The sequence below is a fragment of the Camelus bactrianus genome, chromosome 13 (genome assembly GCF_048773025.1).
Source record: "Camelus bactrianus isolate YW-2024 breed Bactrian camel chromosome 13, ASM4877302v1, whole genome shotgun sequence".
NCBI lineage: Eukaryota > Metazoa > Chordata > Mammalia > Artiodactyla > Camelidae > Camelus > Camelus bactrianus.
The window spans coordinates 73,689,066-73,715,889 of NC_133551.1; the positions used below are offsets into that span (position 1 = coordinate 73,689,066).

General features: G+C 47.7%; 1 protein-coding gene across 1 annotated transcript; it reads right to left on the reverse strand.

Moving 5' to 3' along the window:
* Positions 1–1,970: 1,970 nt before the first annotated feature.
* On the reverse strand, positions 1,971–25,056 carry CA6 (carbonic anhydrase 6). Its single transcript, XM_045518377.2, has 9 exons — positions 24,990–25,056; positions 20,760–20,900; positions 18,320–18,499; positions 12,650–12,798; positions 12,354–12,446; positions 10,132–10,201; positions 6,750–6,907; positions 4,673–4,796; positions 1,971–2,428 (listed from the first exon to the last, which is right to left on the reverse strand). The coding sequence occupies exons 2-9, from the start codon at positions 20,836–20,838 to the stop codon at positions 2,316–2,318; spliced, it is 966 nt and encodes a 321-aa protein (XP_045374333.1). The 5' UTR covers positions 20,839–20,900; positions 24,990–25,056; the 3' UTR covers positions 1,971–2,315.
* Positions 25,057–26,824: the final 1,768 nt, after the last annotated feature.

Genomic DNA, 26,824 nt, shown 5'->3' on the forward strand with positions numbered 1-26,824 from the left:
AGTGCTGCTATGAGCATTGGGGTGCATGTATCTTTAGATAAGACATGCTTTTTAGACAGTGAAAAAAAACTCATAAATTCATATTGATATTTCCAATTCAAGTTTATGATTACAGGGTTTTTACTGAGCTTATTTAATTTTATATTTAGATCTCTGTGTTCTTATGCTGAAAATCATGTTACTCAGGACGTAAACATAATTATTTACATATGTATAGTCATATAGTACAGTAATTACACACACATGTTCTTCTGGTCCTTAGGCTGCACCCCACTAGGTATGATAGAAAAACACTGTGTTGAAAATAACTTGGAAATACTCTTCTCTGTGTGTTTATGCTACCAACTCAATGTACGATTGTTCATTTTACTAGGTTTTTACATTTTAAGTTAACTGAAGTTTTAGGGATTTTCAAAAAAATCATTTAAATTTCATTTAGTTTTAAAGTTAGTAAAACCCAGGTTTCCAAAGTTAAAACTACCAAATGGGGTGCATGCAGAAAGAGGATCTTCCAGCTCATCCTCCACCCCTTCCCCTGGCCCCTGGCTTAGGCAACCACTGTAATTGATTTTGGTTCCTTTTTCCATTTTCAAGCACAAACAGGCTTGCGTAATCCTGTTCGTCTGAGACTTCGTTTACTTGTGTGTGGCATCTCTCGCCGCTCAGGAACGTAAGCTCCTCGGCTGTCTTGTTCACTGCTTCATCTCCAGTTCACCGCAGACTCTCGCTCCTTGTTGAGAGGATGACTATAACCACGTTATCACGTCATCCCCTGCAGAAAACCCATCACCCAGAGTAAAACCCAAAACCTGCAGCGGCACAGAAAGCACGGTGTCAGATGCCTGACCTCCCCTGGCTGCACCCCTACTTCCCCTGCCAGCTCCCCGGAACCTGGGCCTCTGGCCACATCAAACTATTCTCACTTCCCAGTGTGTTTTCCCGCCACCACGTGCTACTCCTTTGGCTGCAGTGGCCCCACCCCGCCCCCAGCTTGGCTCACCGGGTGAACCCATCAGCCTTCCAAACCCCGACCAAGCACCAGCCCCTCTGTGGTGGTTTTAAACAGCCATTCTCCCCACGAGAGGGCAGCAGTTTCTAACTGTCTGTCTGCTCACTGGTCCGGAGCTCGGAGCCCGGGAACCATCCCTCCCCATCTTGACCCCAGTACACAGGCCTCTGTAGCCTGCAGCCTGCAGCCCCACGTCTGGTACACAGCAGGTGCTTTACAAAGCTTGTTGAATAAATGAGAAAAGACAACTCTGTAGTTAAAAGAACTTGGATACAAAAACTTGGGCTTAGGTTCAAATCTTGACGATCTTGGGCAAGTCACCTGGACTTTCTGCATCTTGGTTTCCTCTTCTATAAATTGGGGATAATGCAACTTCCCTGAGGATTACTTGGAGGGGTCAGTGAAGTCAGATGTGAACGTGCTTTGGATACGATGAACAACAACGGGGAAGAACAAAAGTAGCAACGAGAGCAGATAAAGGAATTCAGAAGAAGGAGGGTGAGCTCAGTGGGAGACGAGGAAGCTGCAGATGGTCCAGGAAGATCCTCCACGAAGAGTACCCATAACTGACCAATAAAGGTAACCGCCAGTTCTCAGCCTTATCTACTCAAACCACAGCCCTAAAAGACAGGTTACTTCATTATCCCATATGGACTAGTAAGTGGCAGAACCGGCACTTGAACCCAGGGCTGGTGACAGCAAGGCTCAGACACCCCTGAACAACAAGGACAAGATCTCAGGGAAGCCCCCCTACCTGCTGGGAGCCAGCCTCCTCACCCTTCCGTCCTTCTTGTGCTCACTGGGCACGATCACTGCTCCAGACCTCCCCACGGACACGTTCCTAATGTAAGAATCGCTTTCCTTTTTCTTAATCTTGGTCCTGGAAATCCCTCCCACCTTGATCTCTGTCCCCTCACCTGGGTCCCTCGGGGTAGAGCAAAGAAGGGATATTTGAAGTGGTATAAAGGAATAGAAAACAGAAAATTTTAAATCACAAATTTCCAAAGTGATTTTATTACATCTAAATGCTACAGGCAAGTTCTGGATGATTTGTAATTTAGACAAATCGATGTGCGTGATTTGAGAGGAGGGTAGTTAGGGCTCCATCTTCCTTGAATTCCTATTCCAGTCAATTTCCCTTGGTGTCGTCTGACTCAGATCTCTTCTCATGCACTTAAACAACCTCAGTTCCTTTCACGGACGATGGCTTTCCCGTTTTAATCAGAAATTAAATAGGTCCCTCAGCGGGAATGGTGCGGTTGGACGGACTTCTTGGAGGCAAGACAGGGCTCACTCTTCAAGGTCATTACTCGCGTCTTCTTCTATTTACTTTCTTCTGTTCAATAAATCTTCTCAAGTACTCAAGGTTATTGTTGATATTGCTTAGATAAAGCTGGAAGTCAGAGCCTAGAGTAGATCCTACAAAAAGAAGAGTTAATAGGAGAAGGTCAGAACTTTGGAGGTTCTCATGAAAACAGAGAATGCAGGACAGCCAGACATCACTCCCCACATCTGTACTTACAGGAACTATTTCTGGTTCCTTAGAACTCCCTCCATGTTCCCATCCCATTGGTTTCAAGCATCTTTACTATGTCTGAATTTAGACTTGGAAGCTGCCGGAATCCAAGAGGTGACAAGATGAAAATGTTCTACCTTTGGACCTTAGTTTCTCATGCAAGGCTCAGTAGCCCTTACCTTAGAATGCACAGATCTTTTGTCTAATAAATAAGTTGCAAAGGGGCTGGATTTGGCCGTTGTCATGTGTTTATAACTGACCTTGGTTTCTCAGGTCATTCCTCACTGTTGAGGGGATCATATTAAACCATCTGGTGTGGAATTCTACAGAACGATGAGATATCACGTGGGGCACACACTGGGTTGACTGGAGATGATGGCTGCTACATAGAAGTCTGGGGGGAGGGTATAGCTCAAGTGGTAGAGCATGTGCTTAGCATGCATGGGGCCCTGGGTTCAATCCCCAGGACCTCCTCTAAAAATAAATAAACAGACCTAATTACCTCCCCCCAAAAAATAAAATTAAAAAAAAAAGAAAGAAGAAATCTGGGCCTTAGGGAAAGTGGGCAAGATGATACCCAGTTCTCTTATCAGCAAGTTCAGATCCCTTGTTTGGGGTTGGGGAGGAAGCCCACTTACTCTCTACTGGGAGTTGAAGGAATAATCCTAAACAGCAAGTCTCGGAAGGGAGGACCACGACAGACCTACTGCAACCTGGGACATTCTGGTCTGAGAGGTGGGTATCTAGAACATCGGCGCTCCCCCAGGAGGGTAAATTGGAGTGACACCCCCCCCCATGGAGAGATCATTGACATAAGGCCTATGGGGAACCATAGCATCTGTTCATGCCTGTTGTAAGAATAGTGCAAAATGTTATTGGGTAAAACAGGGAACATGCGAGATTAGAACAAGGAGACAGGTCCGTGGGTCTAAGCCTGCTGGTGACTGGACCTGTTTAGGAAGATGCCACCCTTTGGAAAAGACATCGTTACTGTTAACGTCGTATGACGTAATTATAGCTGGTGTCGTTTTTCCTGTTAGCATTGTATTAAAGGAGCGAACTGATGCAAGGAAAAACAATAAATGAACCAGGAAGGAAAGATGGGGAGAAAACCACAAACGGACCTTCATTGTGTTGGGGGAGTATGAATGGAGATGTAGAAGTTTTGCAAGGTACCTGCAGACATGGGGCAAATTGACTGGAGACCAGTTCTACTGCGTTAGGAGATATGAAGGCATCAGGCATGGTTAACAGAAATACATTGTAAAGGCAGCGGACGCAGGGCATGTGTATAGTTCACCACAATGTTACAGAGAAGCAGACAAAATAAAGATGGGAAATCCCAGAATATGCGTATTCTTGCAACTACAGAAATGAAGCGAGCCAGGCACAGAGCTGGAGCCTGGACTGGAGGGTCTGGGGAAGCGGGACTACTTAACGCCTACTTCCCACACCCTGGTGTCTGGGGCTTGACTCCCAAGAAAATGTGGAAAGCAGTACGTGTTCTGGTTAGCCCCACCTTGAGGGAATTTATTGGAGGAGTTGGGGATGGGTTTGCGATACAGACTGAGATGGAAGTGTATGGGAAATAATCCGAGTTGGGTTTGATAAGGTTAATTTAAGCCGATACTCTTTTTTTAATTTTTAAATTTTTATTTATTACCTTTTTTTTTTTTTTTTTTTTTTTTTGGCAGTCGGAGAGGGGATAGGTAATGAGGTTTATTTATTTTTTAGTGGAAGCACTGGGGATTGAACCCTGGACCTTGTGCATGCTAAGCATATGCTCTGCCACTTCAGCTATCCCCTCCCCCCAACCCCAAGCCTACACTCTTATGGGAGTGTCTGGCTGTTGCTCACATCCTGAGTCTCCTACTGCCTCTGGCCAAGACCAGGTAGGTAATAAATCACATCGTTGCCCACCTTCATGTGTCCTTTGTTCTACACACTGGGCCACTGCCTGGACTGGGAAAATGAGTCACCCTCTTGGCCCAAGCCCTGGGCAGTTTGGCCCACCTGAGCCGCCTGCTGTTGAGATGAGTCTCCCTCCCTTGCTGCTGCCAGAAGAGATGGGTCCACCCAGGGAAGGGGGAAAACAGAAAATTATAATTGCAAATGGCAGAGAACAAACAAGAGTTGATCTGACTCACGCTGATGAGGGAGAGACATGAAGCTGGCTTCTACCACTCTGTGGTTCAGGGGCTGGGTCCTGCGGTAATCGTTCTGGAGGGTCTTGTTCTCGGAATCCAACAAGGAATTCTCTAGCTTCAGAATCTGCAGCAACATGAAGAGAATTATGGAGGAGAGGCACTGGGTGACTTTTTTTTAAAAGTCTAGGTAGCAATTGACCTAGAGCTTAGGTTCATGTAAGCCTGATAAAGAGGTTGTGAGATCTCAAGATGAAAGGAGGTTCTGGGTGCTACGTGCCAGGCATAGTGTCCGTTCATCCATCTAACAGCCTCTCCAACATTAAGCAATCTCTCCAAGATTAAAAAGATTCCTCCAGCAGTCTCTTTTAATCTTTTTTATAAGTATTTGGTCAAAGGTAGAAAGGAGAGAAGGAGGTAAACAGAAACATATCAAGTAGCAAGCTCAGTTTTTGTTTTTCTGAAAATGTCTGTATTTTGTCTAGGTCCTTGAGAGACATTTTTGCTGCGTGTCCAACTCTAGGTTGGCTATTCATTTCTCTGTTTGAAAATATGGTTTCCTCTGCTTTCTGATGTTCATTGTCGCTGTGTTGAATCAACTCTTGGTCTACGATGATTTCTTTCATGAAAGTTTGTCTTTTCTCTCTGGCTGATTTTAAAATCTTCTCTTTGTCTTTGATATTTTGTGGTTTCACAGTGATGTGATTAGTGTGGGCTTCTTTTTATGTTGATTGACTCACGGGGCTTCCTGAATACATGACATGTCTTTCAACCCTCTGGAAAATTGTCGGCCAAGATTTTTCAAGTTATCCCTCCTCTCTATGTTAATCTCTCTTCTTCCTCTATAATAATGAGACATCTGTTTGACCTTTCTACTATTTTCTCTATGTCTCTTTAGTTCTTTTTCATATTTCCATCTCTTTTTCTCTTTGTGCCACATTTTACATAATTTTCTCAGCTCTGTCTTCCAACTTACTAATCCTTTCTTGAACTATGTTTAAGAGGCTACTAAACCCATTTGTTGGGACTTAATTTCAGTCACTATCTTTTCGTTTCTGGAAATTAACAACCCATTTATTTTATTTTCTTCAAGTTTACTTGGTCATTTTTATAGTTTTTTATTCTTTCCTCATATTTAAAACTCTTATACATGTTAAACCTACTAAATATGTTTAATTATACCTGTTATGTATTCTTTATATATTAAACATACTTATGTTTTTTACTGATAATTACACTATCTGAAATCTTTGTATATCTAATTCTGTTGACACATACTCATAGTGTCTTTTTCCTGGTATTTTGTGATTTTTTTTTTTAATTGAGCTCATTTCAGGTAACTTTATTCATGAAAATTCTTCTAGACCTGGATTTAAGGTGCATTTCTCCTGAGATAATTGACAGTGGCTCTTGTTAGATACCCAGGGGCATTTCCAACCCTGTCATCAATGTCGTTGTGTGTGAGTACAGGAATGGGCCTTTCCACCTTTTCCTGGAGTAGGAGATGGAAAGTTTAAAAAAGAAATATTTGTTTCTGAGGAAGAACATCACCCAGAAGGAAATGTCAGCTTTGCTTTGCAACCCAGTAACATTTGTCCTTGATTTAAGTCAACAAATACTTATTATGTGCCCATGCTATGCTGAAGGACAAATGATGACTGATACAGCTCTTCTCCGCAAAGGGCTACAGGCTTTTGAGACAGTGAAGAGCTACATATGAAGCTATCCATCTTGCATGAAGTCATTTATGAAGTTAGAATGTAAGGTGCATGAGGACGGGGTTTTGTATATCAGGGGCCGGGGACGGTCCCTGGCAAGAGCAGCGCTCAGTATCTGCCTTCACCGGGCAGCTCTTCGTCTATGACGTGGATCCGGCCCCAGTCCTTCTGTTGCATCACCTATAAGTTTCTTGGACCCCATGATGCCTGTTTGCCCACTTCCACCACAGCACTAGCAAGACCACCCATGGCAATAGGGGGGAGGCACCATAGCCCTGCACGTGGAGAACGGAGTATTGGCATTAGGGGAGATTTGGGGGAGCACTCTCGACAACCAGGCCATTGAAAGCAGAGGCACTAACCTGTGCCCTGGAGAGCTTAACGGTATCTGCCAGCACAAACCAGTGGACGTTCTCAGTGCAGGGAGGAGTGGTGAGCGAGCCCCAGTAGCTGTAGTAGGAGTGGAGGTCCTTAGGTAGCATATCCTGGATGTCAAGGCCATTCAGAACTGTTTTTTGTCCTAACGGAAGGGACAAGAGATAAAGGAATGTTAGGGACCCCTGCTGCCCTGTGGGAGAACAGCTCAGGCTCAGGCCTCACCATTGTCAACCCTCCTAATTTAAGCAGAGGAACGTAGAAATTGATCATCAGGAAACACTCCCCAGTGCGCTGCTTCCCAGAAAGGGTTAAGAACAAAGACCCACTCAAACACCCCCTCCTGGCCGGGTGGTCCCGGGCCGGGTGGTCCTGGCTCGGTGCTCACGCAATACTCAGGAGCACTGCTGTGAGGGTAAAGGGGATGTGTTTACAAAGTGCTGGCACCGGACTGCACAGAAGAAAGTGCCCCCGCGTGTATCCATCACCATCTTCATTGTTAAGCAGAGGAGACGTTTGATAATAAATGAAAGAAATTGTGATTCCAGGGGCTTTGGGGTAACTGCTCTCAAAGAAAGAACGAAATTCCTTGGTTTGTGCCCATTTAGAAGTGGGGGGAGGGACAGAGGTTAGAGAGGCAGAAGCAGAAGTAAGCGGGGGGTCCAGGTGCAGGCGTCAGGTCATGAGCCTTCCTGCTCCTCCCGTGGGGAATCAAGCTCATCCGCAGGTGGGGTGCAGGGACGCGGGCTTCCGTGGGGCATCTGAAGCCTCCACAGCACCTACATCTAGTGCTGCATCTAGAGAGTTCTCCTTTTGTTCGTGTCAGTGACGCTGAGCCCCTGAGCTCAGCATGAGACTATCAAAGCAATGTGGAGCTGAGTTGAACGTTACCACACTTTCCCCGAGCACTTTTGCATTTTTTAACAGCAAAGATGACATGGTATTGATATACACATAAACAGGCTTGTTTAACCAAGGCTGCGAAGTCTAGTAGTGCACAATCCCACGAGTAAGCAAAAGATTTCTCAGTTTTCTTGTTATTGGATAGATTTCAAGATGCAAACTTCTAAAGGCCTCTATGGTTTCTTAACTCAAATATCTTTGAGTGAGTCAAGAATTCAAGAAGCATGGTGCCCCTGGTTGTGAAAACAACATGGTGGTTCCTTAAAAAAAATTAAACAGAATTGCCATATGACCCAGCAATCCCACTTCTGGGAATACATCCCCAAAACTGAAAGCAGGGAGGTAAAATCAGCGGGGCTCACTGATGGTTTGGATTGGGAGGGAGGGTAATGGAAAAAGGAACATCAAGAAAGATTCAGAGATTTTTGGCTTAGACCAGGGGCTGGATGATGATGCCTTTTGCTGAAAGGAGGTTGGCTTAGGGGCAAGCCTGGCAAGGGAAGGGAAGATAGTTACGCTTTGGCCGCGTGAAATTCTAGGTCCCTGTGGCAACATCCAGTGAACAGCTGGATAAAGGAATGAAGAGTTCAGAGAGGCCAGTGTTGTGGGCAGTACTGATCAGAAGCAGAATTTACCGAATTGGAGAAGGAAATATATCAGGGTCAGTCAATAGGAAGAGAACACCTGAGGTCAGCGAATACACGGAAAGTCCTAGCTATGCCGCCGTCCTGTGGTCCCCCTGCTGGCCGAGCTCGTGGCCAGCAGATTCCCCAGCCAGTTCTTGCATCTGCTTTGCCTCACCTGTCCTGTCCTGCCTGATGCCGCCGCTGCCGGGAGAACCAGATACACGTTTGTAAGTCCACGTTTATAATTGCCTAGAGATGGCAATTCAGGCCATGGGACTAAATCAGGTCCCCAAAAGGAGACAGAGTTATGGCATCCGCCACCATTAGGACAGGAGCCAGGAAAAGAGTGCAGGAGAGAACCAGGGGAGGGGGCGGGTTGTGGCCAGAGTGAGAGCGGGTGATGGGTTATAGTTGGGAGACAGATTCAGAGAAGAAAAGTGGCCAGGAGATCTGACAACTGGGGCAGCCTTGACCTGAGCGTGAGCGAGAACAGAGAGCACGGCGCTGGACGCCTCTTTCAAGGGGAGCCCAAAGTGGGGTGGAAGCCGAGGAACCAGCAGGACTGAGATGGGAGGTGCGAGAGCCCAGAGCTCTGGGCTGAGTGGAATGACGGGACGAAGGGTGAGACGCAGGGGAGTGGGGAGACGGGCAGGGGAAGAGGCCCTGAGAACGAGGGGGTGGCCAGCGCCCACATGGAAGGGCGGTCCCGGACCAGAGCAGGGACTTCTCACCCAGGGTAACAGAGGAGGGGACGTGGAGCTTGGTCAGGTGCAGTCAGGTTAAGAAGAGGAGGGAGTTTCTGACTACTTCCCCATGAAGTGGGGGGCAAGGCATCTGCTCCAAGGGAGAAGCTGGGCCCGAGGTAGAGCGGCTTCAGGGGGGAGGAGAAAATGTGCAGCGATAATTTTGGGGAGGGGAAAAGCAAATGGCCGGAGTAGTACTTTAGGATTTTTGAGCAGTGTTAGTACTTGTTTACTTGTAGTTATGAGTGAAAGGAATACAAGTCAGATGTCTGTGAGTTTCTCTGCAGACACATTCAGGCTCTGAGTAGGTGGGAGCTGGTCTGGGGATTTGCCAGGTGAGCTTGTGGAGGGGTCGGGGGCGAGGATATGGAGGGCATTTGCCTTGGTGTGTTAGATGATGGCTCGTGGAATCTAAGCTAGGTAAAGAGAGATGAGAGGCATGCGGCGTGACTAGTAGTAAGAATGTGGAGGCCCATAGATTGGAGGTCAGGAGAATTTCTGGAGGGCTGAGAACTGAATTCAGGGAGCTGGAGTCTGGGAAATGTGGGCACAGTGGGATGTGACACAAAACCAAGGCTGCAACACTGATGTGGTTACTGCTCCAGGTCAAGGGTTGACCATGGCAGTGACTGAACGCTCTGACAAGAACTCTGCCTCTTGGAGGCAGAAGGAAGGAAGCTCAGCCCTGGGTCTGCGTGTATGGGCACCATGCTGAGAGGCTTCACTCTTGAGATGCTTCTCAGCCTGAAGCTAAGGAGGACCACTCTCTTTAGGGACCAGGACCATCACCGCCAGCTGGGGCTAGAGGTAAGAATCACTTAAACAAAAATATCCCTCATTACTAGAACTCTGGCCTCCAGAAGGTCTGGCTGTGGGCATCCACAGGTAGAGTTCATGAGCAGGTCTCTCGGAGGTGCACAATCTGGGCCAACTGCAGGAGTTGCTGGCACAAGAGACCTTGCCCAGGGAGGGGTGCGTCTCCTGGCAGGCTTATCTGCCACTCTCCCCACCAGCAACGCTCTTCCTGGCTCCCCGTCCCCCACTTACTCTCAAGCTCAATTCTCTTCCCTCCTGCAGCCACTGTTGGTTTCCCTTACCTGTATACTTGACGTTGTTCAAGTGAGAAAGAAAGTTGCTGAAGTAAGTGTTTTCATCGTAATCCTTGACCTGCAGGAGAAGCACAGAGCAGTTAACCTAATGGAGGAGGAACCTCCATCCAGTTCTGTCTCCACTAATCCAGCTGTTTGGTGTTCTGGCTGGTTGGGCAGAGCCATGAGGGCGAGGAGGAGGCAGCCCATCTGTGCCCTAGTTGTGTTGGGGGAGACAGTCTGGCTGTTCTTGGCCAAACACTGCCTGGGCTCAGCAGTATCTTTCAGGAAGACAAGATCCAAAGCATTTGGGCAGCTTCCAGGGAAAGGAGCTTCTTGGCAGTGACTGGTGATGTCCTCAAGGAATGGCCAAAAGTCACTGTTAAAATATCCCCAGTGATCTTGCTTTGGGCAGTGTCAGCCACAGTCAGATTCGCTGTAATGAGGAGGGGGCTTGCTCGCGGGTGCACCTTTCTTCATCCTCAGGACTTCGGGCAGAGTGGAGGAGACCAGGGGTACAAGGCAACACTGCTCCAATTCTGACCACCGCCACCCTTTGTTTTTTGTATGTGTTGACTTTTTAGAAGTCAGAAGAGTTTCTTTCGGTGATAAAGATCTGTGGACAATGGTTCTTTTCAGTCAGTGATGTTGATCCATTCTTCCACTGTGTATAAATTCAGACTTTCTTGGATATCTGACTGCCATTTATTTGTTTTCTAAATGTCTAATCTGCTTTTTGCCTCTCTGTTCTACCTTTTGCGTTAAATACTTTTAGTCTTTTGAGTCATCGTCATCATATTTTCCATTATTTCTTTGAACATAGTTTCTTTCATTCTTTGAACATATTTATGACAGCTGTTTTAAAGTACCATCTGCTAAATCACTCTTGGCCTACTTGGAGTCAGTTTCTATTAACCACTTTTTTTCTTCCCTCCTAAATATGGATTACATTTTCCTCTTTCCTTGCATGCCCAACTTTTTTGTTGCTGACATTTTTTGTTGACTGGACATTTTAGATAATGGTAGAAAATCTGAATTCTGATTTTTAAAAATTGTCCTGAGGGATTTTTGTTACTGCTGTTCCTGTGACTGGTGACTTTCCTGGGCTTCGTCCACAGCGGTGTGTAGCAGCTGATGTGTCTGCCCGGTTCTTAAGTCTTATTTGTACTTTTTTTAGCCTGGATTCCCAGGGGCCGTCCAGGGTCAGCAGAGTTTTGTGGTCAGTCCATGATTTTAGCAGGGGTTGTGCTCAAACCCCTGGAGCCTATAAGACGTGCACCCTCTGCTGATGGATCAGTCGTGGGTGGAAAAGCAAATTCAAAGCCAGTTACCAGGGCAGCCTCAGCCTTGACTTTCCATCAGGCCTTCTTGGGAAGCCTGTACGGCCTTGCTGTGGCTCCCTTGTTTTCAGAATGTCCCAGTTAAGTTTCTGATAGGTTGCCGCTTGTTACTCACCCCAACTAGGACCACAATCTCAGACTCTCAAAGCTGAAAGTTTTCCCCGTTTTCCGTCTTTTCTGTCAAGTTTGCTACTTTTCCTAACAGCGCCCCAGGCATGGGTTTTCAACTTCCACTGCAAGTCAAATTAGTCCCCCACACTGGGCAGTGAAGCTGCTGGTTTTCCGGTCCAGCTGCCCCAGTAAAACTACCTTGCCAACCAATTTAGGGGATGGGGATGGGAACAGCCCCAGGCAGAAAGTCCACAAATTCCTGTTGTTCTTACTCTAAATTTTAGCTATTTACCATAAAGAAATCCCTCACCTTGTTACTTGTCTTTGGTCCATTTCCAGAGCACTGACATGGTTGTTTTTGACAATTTTATCCAACATAAAATTTGGGGGGGGGGGGTTTGACCACTTCTTGCCACCTAGACCCAAGTCCCACCCTGCGGACTTTCTGAGAAAAGCAGAGGCTGTCTTTGCCGAGCGGGCTGCAGGCCTCCTCTGGTCCTCAGACCAGTTTATGTCCAGTCAACCTTTCTGTGACCCCAGCTCTTTTAAGTCAGCTTGTCCAAGTTATTCAAGGTCCCAGAGGTTAGTGAAACAGAAAGCTCACAGTAACCATGAACAAGGGCTGGAAAAAACGCCGACTCATCTTTCACTGAGTCAGGGTTTTTCAGAACTGCGAGTTCAGGAGTGGAGGAGGCGGGACAGGTAAGAAGGCCCTTTGTCGACACTCAACGCTTTGTTTTGACGCCAGTTTCTAACTTCACACGTGTGGTTTCAGCCTACCTCAGTGAGGGCTGCCAGCACAGCCAAACCATCCGGGGCCTCCTGGGCTTCATCGTAGCTCTTGTATTTAGAATTGTAGTGAACAACGTGAATCTGGGGAAGCAAGAAAGGGTAAGTCAAGGGCAGTTCCTATAGACTTCAAATAGTGATAAATGCATAGTTGTGAGAGAAAAAAAAAAAAAACTCAACCTCAGGGTGACTAGACTCCCCATTACACAGTCTTTTGCGCTGTTTTCATCAGAAAAGTGACTATGGGGTTTGAAAGAAAGAGGACCTGGTTGGGGTCCTCAAGGTACCTCGGTCCCATATCTGATTCCATCAATGGTGTGCTCGGAGCCACTGATCTCCAAGAGGGCGCCGCCCCAGTGGAAGTGCATCTGCTGGGCTATGTACTGGGTGCCGTCAGAGGCCGTCATGCGCATGGTGGAGGGCAGGCTTATCTGCACTGGAAGAGAAGACAAGGGGCGGGAGAGGTGCAGGTGGGCACAGATCGGTCAGGCCTAGAGGTCAGCCAGCTTCCCTGGTCACCTGCCCGGTCATGAGGCAAGCTGGTATGATGGGCTGGCTGAGATGGCCACGAGCAGAGTGACCTACAAGCAGGAGGAAGCTGGCACACAGGGCAGGGTGGGGACCAGGCTCTGAGTTGGCTGGGCTGCACAGGCACCTCTCCCGGGGCACACACCTTCCCACCCAGACCCAGGTCGGGGGCAGAACCATGATGTGGAAGGTTCCAGCTTGTTAACCCCAAGGAAGGTGGGAGCCCTGAAAAAATATGGTCCATGATTATGGAAGCCAGAATTCCACTCTCCACCTCTGGCCAGTTTGCGGATTTGTCCATGTGTAGGAATAGGGAGCGGGACCTCCTGGGACTATTTTGATTACTTTTACTACCCAGAGTGAGTACTGTTTGCAAGGCCAACTTAAGATCGTTACCTTCTTCATGATGTGGTTAAAATCTTCATCCCTTGTAGCCTTCTAGAACGAGCCCAACTAACAACCCATCCTGCTTCATATACGGGAACATCCCTGCGGGGCTTCAGTACTTTTTTGCCTTAATAATTTCACATTTTAAATTTTGTATCACTTTTAATTTTGTCTTGAGGGGAGTTAACTAGGTTTTTATTTACTTATATTGGAGGTCCTGGGGATTGAACACAGGACCTTGTGCGTGCTAGGCACACACTCTACCCCTGAGCTATACCCTGCCCCGGTTCAATACTTTGATTTTATGGACAAGGAAGCCAACCCAGAGAGGTAGAAAGGTTTTCAGAGTCACTAGTTTGTCGGGGCAGAACTGGGCCAAGACAAGATGTCACCATTACAGGCCGCAACTTGTCTTCAGAGGAGACCAAATTCTGCCGCAAATCAAGGAACACATGGACTCTTGCCTTGGGATTTAATCTGATGAGATTATCAACAAGTGCATTTAAATGTTAGGTTCTTGCTGATGGGAAAATGGATGACTCTTCCAGCTTCTTCCTGCCCCATGGCCTACAGACTTTCTGCAGGGAGGTCACTGGGTCAGACAGTTGCCGTGTTCATTCCACTGGCTTAGGCCTTTGAGAAGTCTCTATATTTTGGAATGAGCCAGGCAAAAAGGGAGACATGGAGAGTGACCCCAGAAAGCGACCAAGAAAAATACCCATGAAGATATAATTTAGGACTTGGAAAGGGACAGGCAGCATCTGTCCTGTTAATAAGGTTTTTCTATTTAAAGTCATCAAAGATGGTGACATATAAGGATGCTTTCTTAAAGAGCAAATATTAGGTATTTGACATCTGTCAAATGCCTCCCCCTTCCCTTCCAATTGTCTAAAGCAGCAGGAAGCTGTGATGAAATTCATAACGTAATATACCATAAGGCAAGAACCGGCCTCAAAGATTTGAACAGGCCCTTCGGCTGAACAGGTGCTCTGTATTTCGTGCTTAAAATGCAGTCAGCCTCAAAATCAGGGCTCGCGTGAGAAGAATGGAAGTGCCTTTAGAGACAGATGTGCAGGCGTGTGGGTGTAGCTCAGCAGTAAAGCGTGTGCTTGGCGTGCACGAGGTCCTGGGATCCATCCCCTGTACCTCCACTAAAAAAAAAAAGAGGTGCAATCACCTGTGCCCAGAGATTGGAGAACTAAGGACCATTAACACCACATGAGCAGTAACAGAGCCTGAGAAGCACGTTTCCCCCCGAAGCACAACTCCCTACAGACAGAAGGAATGTCTCAATTCTCAAGCTTTATGCACAGACTTGCTCAGGCCAGACTGAAAACCAGCAACATTTCTGAGCCTGGGAACCGTGCTTTTGAAAAGGTGAAGCCACATATCTGTGCCCCGCCCCCAAATCAATTTGCTGAAACTTCCAGATTCTGAAAATTGATTTAACTTCCAGAAGCTACTCTTCGCTTGCTTGAAACCAATTTAACCATGTTCTCATCAGACAGGAAAAAAAAAAAAACCCACATGATCTGAGCATTTTCTGTGCACAAGAAACAACAGCAAAGTGTCAAAATTACAAAAACCTGAGGAACTGACCACGATTGGAGGAGACTGAGGAGTACGATGGCTCAGTGCGATGTGGGATCCTGGATTAGCTCTTGGACCAGAAAAAGGACCCCACGGGCAAGTGATGAGAATCAAATGAGATCTGCAGCGTGGTTAACCACGTGGTATCAATGCACTATGACTGCAAGATGTTAAAACGAGGGGAAGTGGGAGAAGGGCATATGGGAACTCTCTGCACTATTTCTGCAATTTTTCTAGCCTAAAATTATTTCAAAATAAAAGTTAAAAAAAAAAAAAAACAGCCTTGCTCCCACAGCTCTAAAGATTAAAACCCACTCATAATCCTGCCTCGCCCTTGAAGTCTATTTGGGGATTTAGACTTTCGTGCACACAAGTCTCTTTTCCCCTCAAATGCATTCATCCGTGTCAGGCTCTGTGCCAGGTACCAGGACGAAGGATGAACGAGAGATCCTCCCTCCTTTCAAGGAGCCTCACGGATGGAGTGGCTGACAGTACCCAGTAGGAGAGCAGTGTTGTTTTTCCCACTGAACACTAGAGGCCCAGTACCTCCAGCCTTTGAGCTTTTCTGGAGCCTATGAATGTGTGGGAATTAAAAAAAAATTAACCAATCAATACTGGTCCACTGCTACTTGTCTACAACAAAATAGAGAAATTGAGAATAAGCGTTAGAAAGTTTTGTGGCAAGTTAAGTTTGTCTCAACATTCAAGTGTGTTTTCCATTTCTTTTCATTAAAATGTAATTTTAAGTGGGGAGAGTATAGCTCAAGTGGCAGAGCAGGTGCTTAGCACGCACGAGGTCCTGGGTTCAATCCCCAGTATCTCCTCTCAAAAATAAATAAATAAACCTAATTACCTCCCCCCCAAAAAAACTTTTAAAAAATGTAATTTTATATCTGTATTCTAATCTAACAATAAACATGGAAGGGTATACATATAAAATATGAAAATAAAAACACAGTGCCATTTACCTTAGCACACCCAACCATTTAAATAGGTTTACATCTAACAAACTATGTACTGGATCTATATGAGGAAACCTGGAAAGCTCTGATGAAAGAAACCACAGAATACCTAAATAAATGGAGAGACATTCCATACTCCTGGGTAGGAAGACTCACTGTCATCAAGATGTCACTTCTTCTCAACTTGACCTATAGATTCAGTGCGATCCCAATCAAAATCCCAGCAAGTGATAATGTGGAGTTCAACAGACTAATGCTAAAGTTAACACGGAGAAGCAAAAAACCCAGAACAGCCGACACAATGCTTAAGGAGGGGAACAAAGTTGGAGGATCGGTGCCACCCAACTTCAAGACTTACTATAAACCTCTAGTAATCAAGGCAGTGTGGCCTTAGCGAAAGAATCCACAAACAGATCAGTGGAACAGAACAGACAGCCTGGAAATAACTAGACCCCATAAATATACTCAACTGATCTTTGACAAAGGAGCAAGGCAGTGCAGTGGAGCAAAGAGAGTCTTCAACATGCGGAGCTGGGACACCTGGACATCCACAAGCAGGAGAACGAATCTAGACTCAGACCTCACACCCTTCACCAAAATTAATTCAGAATGGATCACAGACCTGAATGCAAAGTGCAAAACTATAAAATTCCTAGGCGATAACGTAGGCGAAAACCCAGATGACGCTGGTGATAGCTTTTTAGATATAACACTAAAGGCACGCTCCATGAAAGAAATCATTGGTAAGCTGGACTTAATTAAAATTTAAAACTTCTGTTCTGCAAAGACAACATGAAGAGAATTAGAAGACAAGCCACAGACTGGGAGAAAAGATTTGCAAAAGACACATCTGATAAAGAACTGCTATCCTAGTGCGAGGGTAGAGCTCAAGTGGCAGAGTGCATGCTTAGCATACACGAGGTCCTGGGTTCAATCCTCAGTACCTCCTCTAAGAATAAATAAATAAACCAAATTACCTACTCCCCTAAAAAAAAAAACTAAAAAAAAAAAAAACTGCTACCCAAAATAAACAATGAACCCTTAAAACTCAACGCTAAGAAAACAAATAACACAGAGATCATAAGAGACACTTCACCAAAGGAGATATACAGATGGCAAACAAACATATGAAAAGATGCTCTATATCAGTTCATCAGGGAAACACAAATTAAACTAACAGTGAGATACAACTACACACCCATTAGAATGGCCAAGATGCAGGTCACTGACAACACCAAACGCTGGTGAGGACGTGGAGCGACAGGCACTCTCCCTTATGGCTGGTGGGGATGCAAAATGGAGCAGCCACTTTGGAAGACAGTTCGGCTGTTTCTTACAAAATTAAACATACTCCCCTTTCAGCAATGGAGCTGAAAACATGTTCACCAAAAAGCCTACGCATTGATGTTTATAGCAGCTTTATTCATAATTGCTGAAACTTGGAAGCAGCCAAGATGTCCTTCAGTAGGTGAATGGATCAATAAACTGTGGTACATCCAGACAATGGAATATTATTCAGTGCTAAAAGAAACGAGCTATCAGACCATGAAAAGAGATGGAGGAAACTTAAATGCATATTCCTAAGTGAAATCAGCTGATCTGAACAGGCTACCTGCTTCTGACAAGCTGCTGGAAGCTTCAGAGAGTAATTTTAGAAACAGGAGCTTGGCATTAATGATAAAATGAGGCTTTCCTGAATTGTTTGTGGCATTCAGTGATCCAGACCACAGGTATCTGAGGGCTGCTACATTCTCCAGCCCCATCAAGGACAGCTGGTTTTATTTTCTCAATATCCCAAGGAGGAAACCTGAGTCCTGTGGCCCCCATAGACCTACATGGGTGGGCAGTAAACTGGCCCAGCCCCGGCAGGAGTGGAGGGCAAAGTGTCTGGGGAGGACTGGCTGAGGAATCAGACATCCGGGGGCTGAGTCCATCTCGGCCACTAGACAGCGTGACTCCGAGTAAGCCCCTCAGCCTCCCGAGCCTCTGGTCTCAGGCTGAAAACTGCCCTGCTCCGGGCCCGTTGTAAAGCTCAGAGGAGATGAGCCCGCTGGGAAAACCAGAAGGGTGTCTGCCGAGTAGAGGCCGGGTTTCACAGTCGTCCGGTCTAGGCTTCCGAAAGGGGGGCCCCCAACACCCAGCTTTTCCTGTGTGACCTTCACACACAGAAAATCTGGCAGATCAGACCCGGGCCCAGATCAGCAGAGCACAAGGTGGGTTGTGTGCTTTTGACTCTCTGTCCGCTGAGCCTCCCACTGGTCGGTCAGGGTGAGCTTGGAGAGAGGCCAGTGTGGAGTGACGTGGCCAGAGGGGACCGAGTCCAAGGACAGAGGCCGCACGACTAGGGCAGAGCCGCCTGGTTTCGGGGCTCTGCACCCATCGCCCTGGCGTCTGAGGCCTGCAGCCCGACGCTGCACTCAGGCCTCAGGGGAGCGCCGCCACCTTCCCCTGCTGACCGCCCGGGGAGTGGGGACCGCCGCCCACCCTTACCTGTGTGGCCGTTGTTGGTCATGGAGAACTCGCCCGAGTGGCCCTCGTAGCCTGTCAGGTTCAGAGGCCTCAGGAAAGGGTTGTACCGTACTTTCTTCCTCTGCACATCGATGGGCGACTGTCTCATCCCCCCGCAGTCAGGGTACTCGCTGGACCAGTGTGCTTCATCCAGCGTCCCCCCTGACACAGGAGACAGCCAAGGGGGTCACAATTCAAGGGGCTGCCCAGCCGGGCCCTCCCTGTGGGCACATCACTCAGGGCAGACGCCAGAGCCTGCAGCTCCCGGCAGGGCCTGGCCAGCGGGAGGCCCACAGCGGTCACCACCAAGGCCAGAGTCTGCCTTCCAGACAACAGGGCAGGGCCCCGGGAGGAGGCAGGAGGGGCGTCTAAATCATCTCCACAGACCCAGATGTCCGGGGGGTGGGGGGGGGGGCTTTGGGGCTGATTCCTAACTTTCTTCTTGCAACCACTGGTCCTGAGAGCATGACTTGGTGTTTTGAAAGCAATGGACGTCTTGAATGCGTAGCATTAGCTTCCCCTTTGAATTACTGTCCGTTGCTGACCGTCCTGGAGCCTCGGCGTCCCCGTGTTACCTTCCAGGCCTTTTGCTCACTTCCTCTGAACAGCAGTTTCCCTTTCCCCGCCCCTCCCACCCCCGACAGCAGGACCCCCCACCTCCTTCCTTCCTCCCCTTTTTCCTTGGTTCCCAGGACGATAAAGACCGCCTGGGTGCCCACATCCATGGGTTCAGGGCAAGAAAGGAAGCCTGGATTCAAAGATGACCTGGAATGCTTAGTTGGAAAGAATATCAGAGCAAGGAAGCCTGTCTTTATTGGGGTGGTTATTAATCGCAGAGACGATGACTTCATTGCAGTGGGGGACTCGGCTCTGCATCTTGGTCTCGGGCATCTGCGATTAGGCATCCAAGCCCCCTTGCCCCGTTTGGGGACAGCTGCATCATCCAAGCACATGGCTTGTTGGAAGGAAGATGTCTGTGTTTGGGCCCCTCACATCTCGGTTTTGCAGTCAATAAAAAGTCAACTCTTCACTAGAAACTAACATAGCATTGTGAATCAACCATACTTCAGTTAAACAAAAATTTAAGTTAATTTTTCATTTCTCTGTTTTCTCCTCACTGTTTAATCATGCAAACCAATTCGTAAACAATTCTTTCCTAGAGGCAGATGCCAGGGTCACGGGCAGACGTCTCGAGCACAGCCCCTTCATGAATCAAAAGGCTTGGCCGGGTTCGGGGTGTCTCAAGGATTCCTGACAAGCGTTTGCAGCAGCTGCCCCACTGCTCCCCGAGTCCTCTTGGGCCCCTGGTGGCTTCCCAGAAGGCCCACAGTCTCAGAGACTGTGCTGAGCTGGGGAGGACCGACCCGCACCATTGGAATTCTCTGTCTTCCTTACCGAGTACCACCGCCAGTACCAATGGGCCTGACAAAGCAGAAGTCCCAGGGTCTCATGGCGCTGCCCGGGGAGGGAAGCCTCAGCTCCAGAGCCTAGCAGTTGGTCAGAGCTGGCTGTCCTGCTCTCTGAAGATAGTCACACCGAGCCTCCCTGCATTGCTCCTGGTCCTGATACCCTGGGCTTAACAGGACACACATCCCACCCTGAAAGGATGCTTCTCCCTGTGTCAGGGGCGGGGGCGGACCATGCAGAGAATAGGCTCAAAACTGTTTGCTCCTGGCTCCTGCACCAGCCAGTGGCCATGAGCATCCTTCCAGGCCTCTTGCCTCTGTCCAGAACAGAAAAGAGGGGGACCAGGCAGGAGCTCGCTTCCCTGCCACACGGAAGGGCTGTCTTGTGTCCAAGCCCCGCAGACAGCCTTCCTCTCTTGGTCTCACACGTGGGCCAGCACCTGTGCCAAATGCTAGGGTTTTCAATTTCACGTTCTGGAAGCAGGGCTCAGGATGGGACACTGGGGTCTCAGTAGGGTCACGGTGACCCAGAGAGGCCAGCTTGGAGGCCGTGCCATGGTCACTGCGTTCTCGGCAAGTCGAGATGCTCTGGGCAGACAGCAGATCATGGACTTTCCTGAAAGAAAGATCTCACCCACCCCTGCACCTGCTCCATGGGACTGCAGGGAGCCCTCTCTAACCACTTTCTTTTCCATCTACATAGACCGAGAGGGAAAAAGGGCTTTGCAGCCAGAAGCAGTGAGCAGGCTCTCAAAGCAGCAGTGTGGGTAGAAAGGCAAAAAGCTTGCAGGTGACTCAGCGATCTGGGAAGGGGAAGAGCTCTGTCCTCCCCCTCCTGACCCGGCCCTGTCTCCAGCACACCAAGACGTTGAGCCCCAGGAGCAGACCCAGCACAGGCAGCGCACACCTCCATCGTGCACGCCCTGAAATGCCAGGCTTTGTCCTCCAGAAGGGGGGAGCCCCCTCCCTCACCGGGAGGGCAGAAAGGGGGCACGCGGCCCCTGGGTGGGCCTTACCTGAGTAGGTCCAATGGGCCCCCTGCACGGCCTGGGATCCCAGGAGGAGCAAGGACAGCAGCGTGACCCAAGTCATCATGATGCCGCACGTCTGCAGTCAGGACGGATTCTGGGGAGGCTCTTCTTTTAAAAGCTTGGGAACTGTAAATAACAATTTACCAGGTCTGGCCAGCTGATCCACACTTTGCTGTGCCCACGGAAACAAGAGCACCTCCCCACCGTGGCCCTCAGTCCCGCTTCACGTCGCCAGGTGTGTGCACGTGCCTGATCTCCTCTGGCACCAGCACCGTGTCCACTTAGCCCAAGGGTTCGGTTGTTTGCTAACTTAAGAAAAATCACAAGCAAGGTCACACAGTGCAGCCTTTGTGGGAGAGTGACTACAGGCCAGAGAATGGCCCAAGGACAGAGAGAGACAGGATGGGGAGGCTTTCCCAGAACAACAGCTCTTCTTCCCGTGCCCTTGCTCCAGGCAGGTGACCCCTGGAAACCGATGAGTGGCATGACCAGTGCCTGAAAACCCAGGCCGGGTGCCGCGTGGCATTTCTTGCCTGTCTCTGAAATCGACACCTGTCATTCGGACAGACTCAGGACTGCGCTCGGTCAGGCGTCTAGAGAAATGGCTTAAAATGGAGACTCTGACTGGAGGCGGCCCTGTTCTCAACCTCACTCTGGAATCACTGGGGTATGCCAGAGCCCCAGCTCACGGGCCACATCCCAACACGTGTCTTGGGCTGTCCAGGCTGGTGTGGGCGTCTGTGTTTCTCCGTGGGGTGGATTTGTTCCGAAAGCTGCAGTGTGCTTGGTCACACCCAAACCGATCCAACACGTCGGATCAATGCATTGCCTAATCCCCCGGCATCCACTCGGGTAAACAGTTCTTGAAATTAGCTGGGGGCGAAGCTTTTGAGTCTGTACCTGCTGACAGGCCGGCACTTCCCAAGCCCTTTAGAGAGGGCACAGGCAAAGGGCAGCCGCGTTTCTGCAGACTGCATGCTGACCTGGCCAGACACAAAGGACCGTCCTGTTCTGCAGAACCGAGCTAATGCCCCTCACAGCCTCTTTTATCTCACTGTGCCCTTGTCGCTGCAGTCTGAGGGATGCTGGAATGGCAGGGTGGCAGCATGAATTAAGCACGGTTTAAGAGCAAGGATTCTGCAGCCAGGCTGACAGGGTTAAGATCCCTGCTTGGCCACTTACTAGCTGTGTGACCTTGGGCAAGTTACTCAACTGCTCTGTGACTTCATTTCCCCACCTTTAATAGGAGTTATTGATAGTACCTCCCTCCTGGGGAATTCGATAACAAATCTGTGTGTAATACTCGGAGTAGCACCTGGTGTGTGGCAAATGGCATTATCATCTATTCAGACCTCTCATTTTTATGGAGAAAGAAGGTGACTTACTGTCACTCAGCCTGTCTGTGAGGGAACTAGAGTAAAAATGAAGGATGCCTGACATCCTGGCCAGAAAACACGAACTCAGCCATCTGAATCTCTTTCTTGAAAATCACAGGAAGAGTTAGGGAGCTGCGGAGGGAGCCTGAAAGCTCAGGATGCAGTGGAAGCCGGGGAGGTTTGGATGAGCCCATGCAGAGGGAAGCTGGAGCGAGAAAGAACTCTGAGCAAGTGTGAGCCACTGGCAGGGGCAAACTGCAGACAGAGGGGGGCAAGAAGGGGCTGTGGGGAGGGAGGGGAGGCAGGATCAGGCTCTCAGAGAAAGGAGGGCTCTAGGAGAGGGACCCACACGGCCCGTGCTGGGAAATGGAGAGTGTCCACTTCCAAGGGCTTCACGGCTCCACCTCTCTCGGGAAATGTGGTCCGTGGTCAGCACTTTGGGATGCCCAGGAGAGCCCAGGTGCTTCTGTTGCCCCCACAGAAGCCTCATAGTAAGTGCACGGTTACTTCTGTGGGTCTGCAATTTCCGCCACCTCCCGGTGGAGCCCCACTGCCCCGCACACGTCCATCAGGCCTGTGGCTTTGCCCTGGTTTCTCTATATCGTTGGTTCAAGCAAGAGCCTGGGCTGCCTGGTAATCAGTGCAGCTGGCTAATGCTGAGAACAGGTGGTCTGAGTGAGTAATTGCGTTAATAAAGCGATCAGACTAGTCAAGCCCCATCTGCTAACGAGGGCATGCTGCTAGAGAGAGAGGGTCCTCCCCGTTCTGGGTTGCACACTCCAGTGACCTCACCCACACCGACTAGGGCAAGGTCATCTGTTGCTTACTGTCTAACTCACAGTATTCTTTGACTTTGAAAGTTTCCATCAACTTTGAACATGAGTTTCCGCCTTGTATTTGTGAAGCACATTGTTCGTTTTAGTTTGGGTTGTTTTTTTTTTTTTTAAGTGTGTCGCATTAGACTCTGAACTTGCTTTTTCTGCCTTCACCCAATCACACCTCCAGCTCATCATCAAGGATGTAGCTTATTTTAAACTGTTTTTCTAGGGCCTATGGTTTGAGTGGCTGTCTCAGATGAGTTGATGAGCATGGCATTTTCACCACAGCAGTGTCAGAAATGAGAAAGGAGCTTTGTTCTTCCTTGATGCCAATCACACTCCATGGCGGAAGCCCACTGAGGCAAAGACAAAGAAAGGGCAGCAAGGTGGGGTCAGCCCAGGTGAGCGGGAAAGTACTGTCAGCCCAGATAAACAGGGAAGCACCCTCAGCCCAGGTGGGCAGGGAGGGGTGCTCAGCCCAGGTGAGCAGGGAGGCAAAGTTAACCCGGGCGAACAGGGAAGTGCTATCAATCCACAGAGACTGGGAAGTAAGTCCAGAGGAACACGGAGGCCCTGTCAGCCCAGGACTGTGAGCCAAAGCTCAGGTTCGCACAGGACTGGCACGGAAAAATGGTTCTGGCTACACAAGAATATGCACATTTTGGCTATAAGTAATATAGACAAGCTATTGTTCTGTTTCATTCAGGAGTTCCAGCTCTGAAGTCCTGAAGATTGAGCCATTCTGGACAAATTAGCTGTCTAGGTGGATAAAGGCTCAATTCTGTGGGAGGGGAGAGGGTATAGCTCAGTGGTAGACCATGTGGTCCTGGGTTCAATCCCCAGTAACTCCATTAAAATAAGTAATAAATGTTTTTTAAAAATTCTGTATAAACACCAAGACATTTAGTCCACTTTGGAATCAAACTTCTAACGTGCACCATGCTCTTGCCTGCTTTCTTAAACAGATTAAGCTGAATGCAATTAACCTTTTCTTAGTGACTGAGGCCCACACGTATAAGTATCAGCGGCTATCCTGTATTGTCCTACGTCGATGCTCACTGGGCCTGTAACTATATGTCTTTTCCCTGCATGAAACAACCCTGTTACACTTTTGGATTTCTTATTTTAAATATTAACGGTGTGGGGGGGTTAATTGCTCAATTAATAAAGCAACGTACATGTATGTTCGTGGGTGGTAGTCAAATTATTAACATCCATAAGGCCAGGGTACGACCACTCGGAACAGAAGTGAGACTTGGTGCTGAGACGGGGTCCAGAAGCCCCTCTGCGCTGCCAGGAGTTAACGCTTTAGTTGATGGGTTACAAAGAGATTGGGAGATCCTGGGGAAAGGCTGGGCGGCAGGGGCACCTGGAGGTACCAGTGTGTATATGTCCACTTTTTTAATAGTTAGCATTGCTTACATAGGCTGCCAGCTGTTGCCTCTCAGTTGTCCATTTGCCAGAAAGCAGATGACCACACTTCTTAGAATTACATACACAAGAAGAATGGATAGAGCTGAACTGAGGGCCCAGAGGCTGGACTGAAACTAAAGAATGTTAACCCTGAAATATTTTTTGACGACTCACAAAAGTTTTGTTTCCTTTCTGACTTTCAGTTATGCCCAAGTAAGTGAAGCATTACTGAGCTGTCATGTTAAATAACCACGTGCAGAATATCCAGCCATACCTAGCCCCAGTTTAGTGGGGCCCGTGCTTTATCTCACCAGCCTCCTGGTTGATGGATTCCCCAGCCTCATAGGCAAGCTCCAGTCTCATCCATCCTCCTGGAACCCAGCACCTACCGTTTCATCTACCAGCAGGCATTTTCCTCCATCATATCTATCCTTCTACTTCACTGGGTACCAGTAACCCACATCAAAAAACTCCCAGACCAAAACCTGGTGGAAATTTTCTTCTCCATTATTAATGTAGTTATGAGCAAAACAGGAACCAAAGACCTAAAAATATTTGCAGCTCAGCCTACCATCCACATTCTGTGCCTCTTGTCTGTGCAAACTCACCGTAGGACCAGCTGCTGGAGATGGAAGTCTCATTTGCCTCTCCTGCTGGCTGTGCCTTCTGCTTCTTGGAAGACTCTTGGGCCAAGTCTTGCTTAAATTCCTTTTATGTACTCCTCCTCTTGTTTATTTCTGTAGGACAGGTCTGTGTGCCTTCAACTCCACCCTTAACTTGTCAATAAGCAATTCCAAATCTATAATGAGTCCTAACTCTTCCCTTACGCCCAAGGGCCTGGTTACACAAGCAGAAGACTATTCATTCTCTGTTGTCGCTGTAATGAATTGCCACAAACCAAAGGCTTAAACAAGACAAATTTATTCTCTCACCAATCTGGAGGTCAGAAACCCAAAGTCAGTTTCACCGGCTGAAGTCAAGGCCTCGGTGGGCTGCTTCCTTCTGGAGACTCCGAGGGAGGATCTGTCCCTTGCCCTTTTCAGCTCCTGAGGCTGCCTGCTCCCCTTGGCTCATGACCTTTTCCTCCAATCACTTCAATCTCTAGCTTTAGTCATCACATCTCCGACGTACTCCTTTGATCTTCTTGCTTCCCTCTTATAAGGAGCCTTGTGCTCACATTTAGGGCCCATCTGGCTCATCCAGGATAATCTCCCCCATCTCAAAATCCTTAATTTAAACATATCTGCAACTCTCTTTTGTGACATTCATGTGTTCTATTGATTAGGGCGTGGACATCTTTGGGGCGGCTGTTATTCAGCTAACGCAAGGATTCAGGGAACCACCAAGCTAAGTCAAACCACAGGTGGTCAAAAGTGGGATTTAGACTCTAAAAACAGAGGAGCGAATCAGCCATGTCACGAAACGCATCAGAAAGGAGGGGGCAGTGGGAAAAGGAAATGGACAACGGCTGACCTGTCAGGAGAATACACAATTGCCAGGGGCTTCAACATGTGGAGAAAAATCAATTGATAATATTCACCATCCAAAAGAGAAAATCAAAATCCATTTATGATTTAAAAAAAAAAAAAGACCTCTTCAGAAACTAGGGGGAAAGGGTGGATTTCCTCATCCTAAATTGTAGATAAAGAATACTTACCAAAAACAGTCTACAGCAGACATCATATTTAATGGAGAAATATTAGATGCTTATCCATGAGACTGGGAAAGAAGCTAAGATACTGGCTTCCACAACTCATATCAAGATTTTCCTGAAGGTCCAGGCAAGTACAATAAAGGAGGGAAGGTTTAGGGATTAGAAAGGAAGAAATAAAATTGTCTTATTTACAGATGATATAATTGAGTAGGTAAAAAATCCAAAAAGATCAACAGATAAATTACTACAATTAATAAGCAAATATATAAATTAATATATCTAAAGTCAATATACTAAATGCAATTGTATTTCTATACAACTGCAACAGAAAATTAGGATATAAAACTTAATAATATTAATTTTAAAAAATGAGTCCACTACAGGAACTCCCTGAACTATCTTTGTAACTTTTTTGTTAAACTACTAAAGTTTAATATAAACAAACCCTATGACCTAACAATTCTGCTCACAGGTATAACCCAAAAGGAATCTCTGTATTTGTTTACCAAAAGACACGTACATGAATGTTCATAACAACCCTATTCATTATAGCCCCAAACTGGAAACAATCCAGATAGCCATTAACAGAAGAATGGATAAGTAAATGACGGTATATTTACACAATGGAATGAATTAGCTACTGCTCCAGGCAACGACATGGGTGAATCTCACAATGTGTTGAGTGAAGTCAATCACATAAGAAAAAATAAAATGTGATTTTGTTTATATAAAAAGTTCCAAAATGGGCAAAACTAATCAATGGTGTTGGAAGTGAATGGAAGAGGGCCT

Bases quoted from the DNA above. Each gene is read 5' to 3' on its own strand.
- CA6 (XM_045518377.2), bottom strand. From the start codon at position 20,838: ATGATGACTTGGGTCACGCTGCTGTCCTTGCTCCTCCTGGGATCCCAG. The intron at 18,500-20,759 runs GTAAGGCCCACC...CTCCTGTGTCAG, and splicing joins GGCCCATTGGACCTACTCAG to GGGGGACGCTGGATGAAGCA. The intron at 12,447-12,649 runs GTACCTTGAGGA...TTGCTTCCCCAG, and splicing joins GAATCAGATATGGGACCGAG to ATTCACGTTGTTCACTACAA.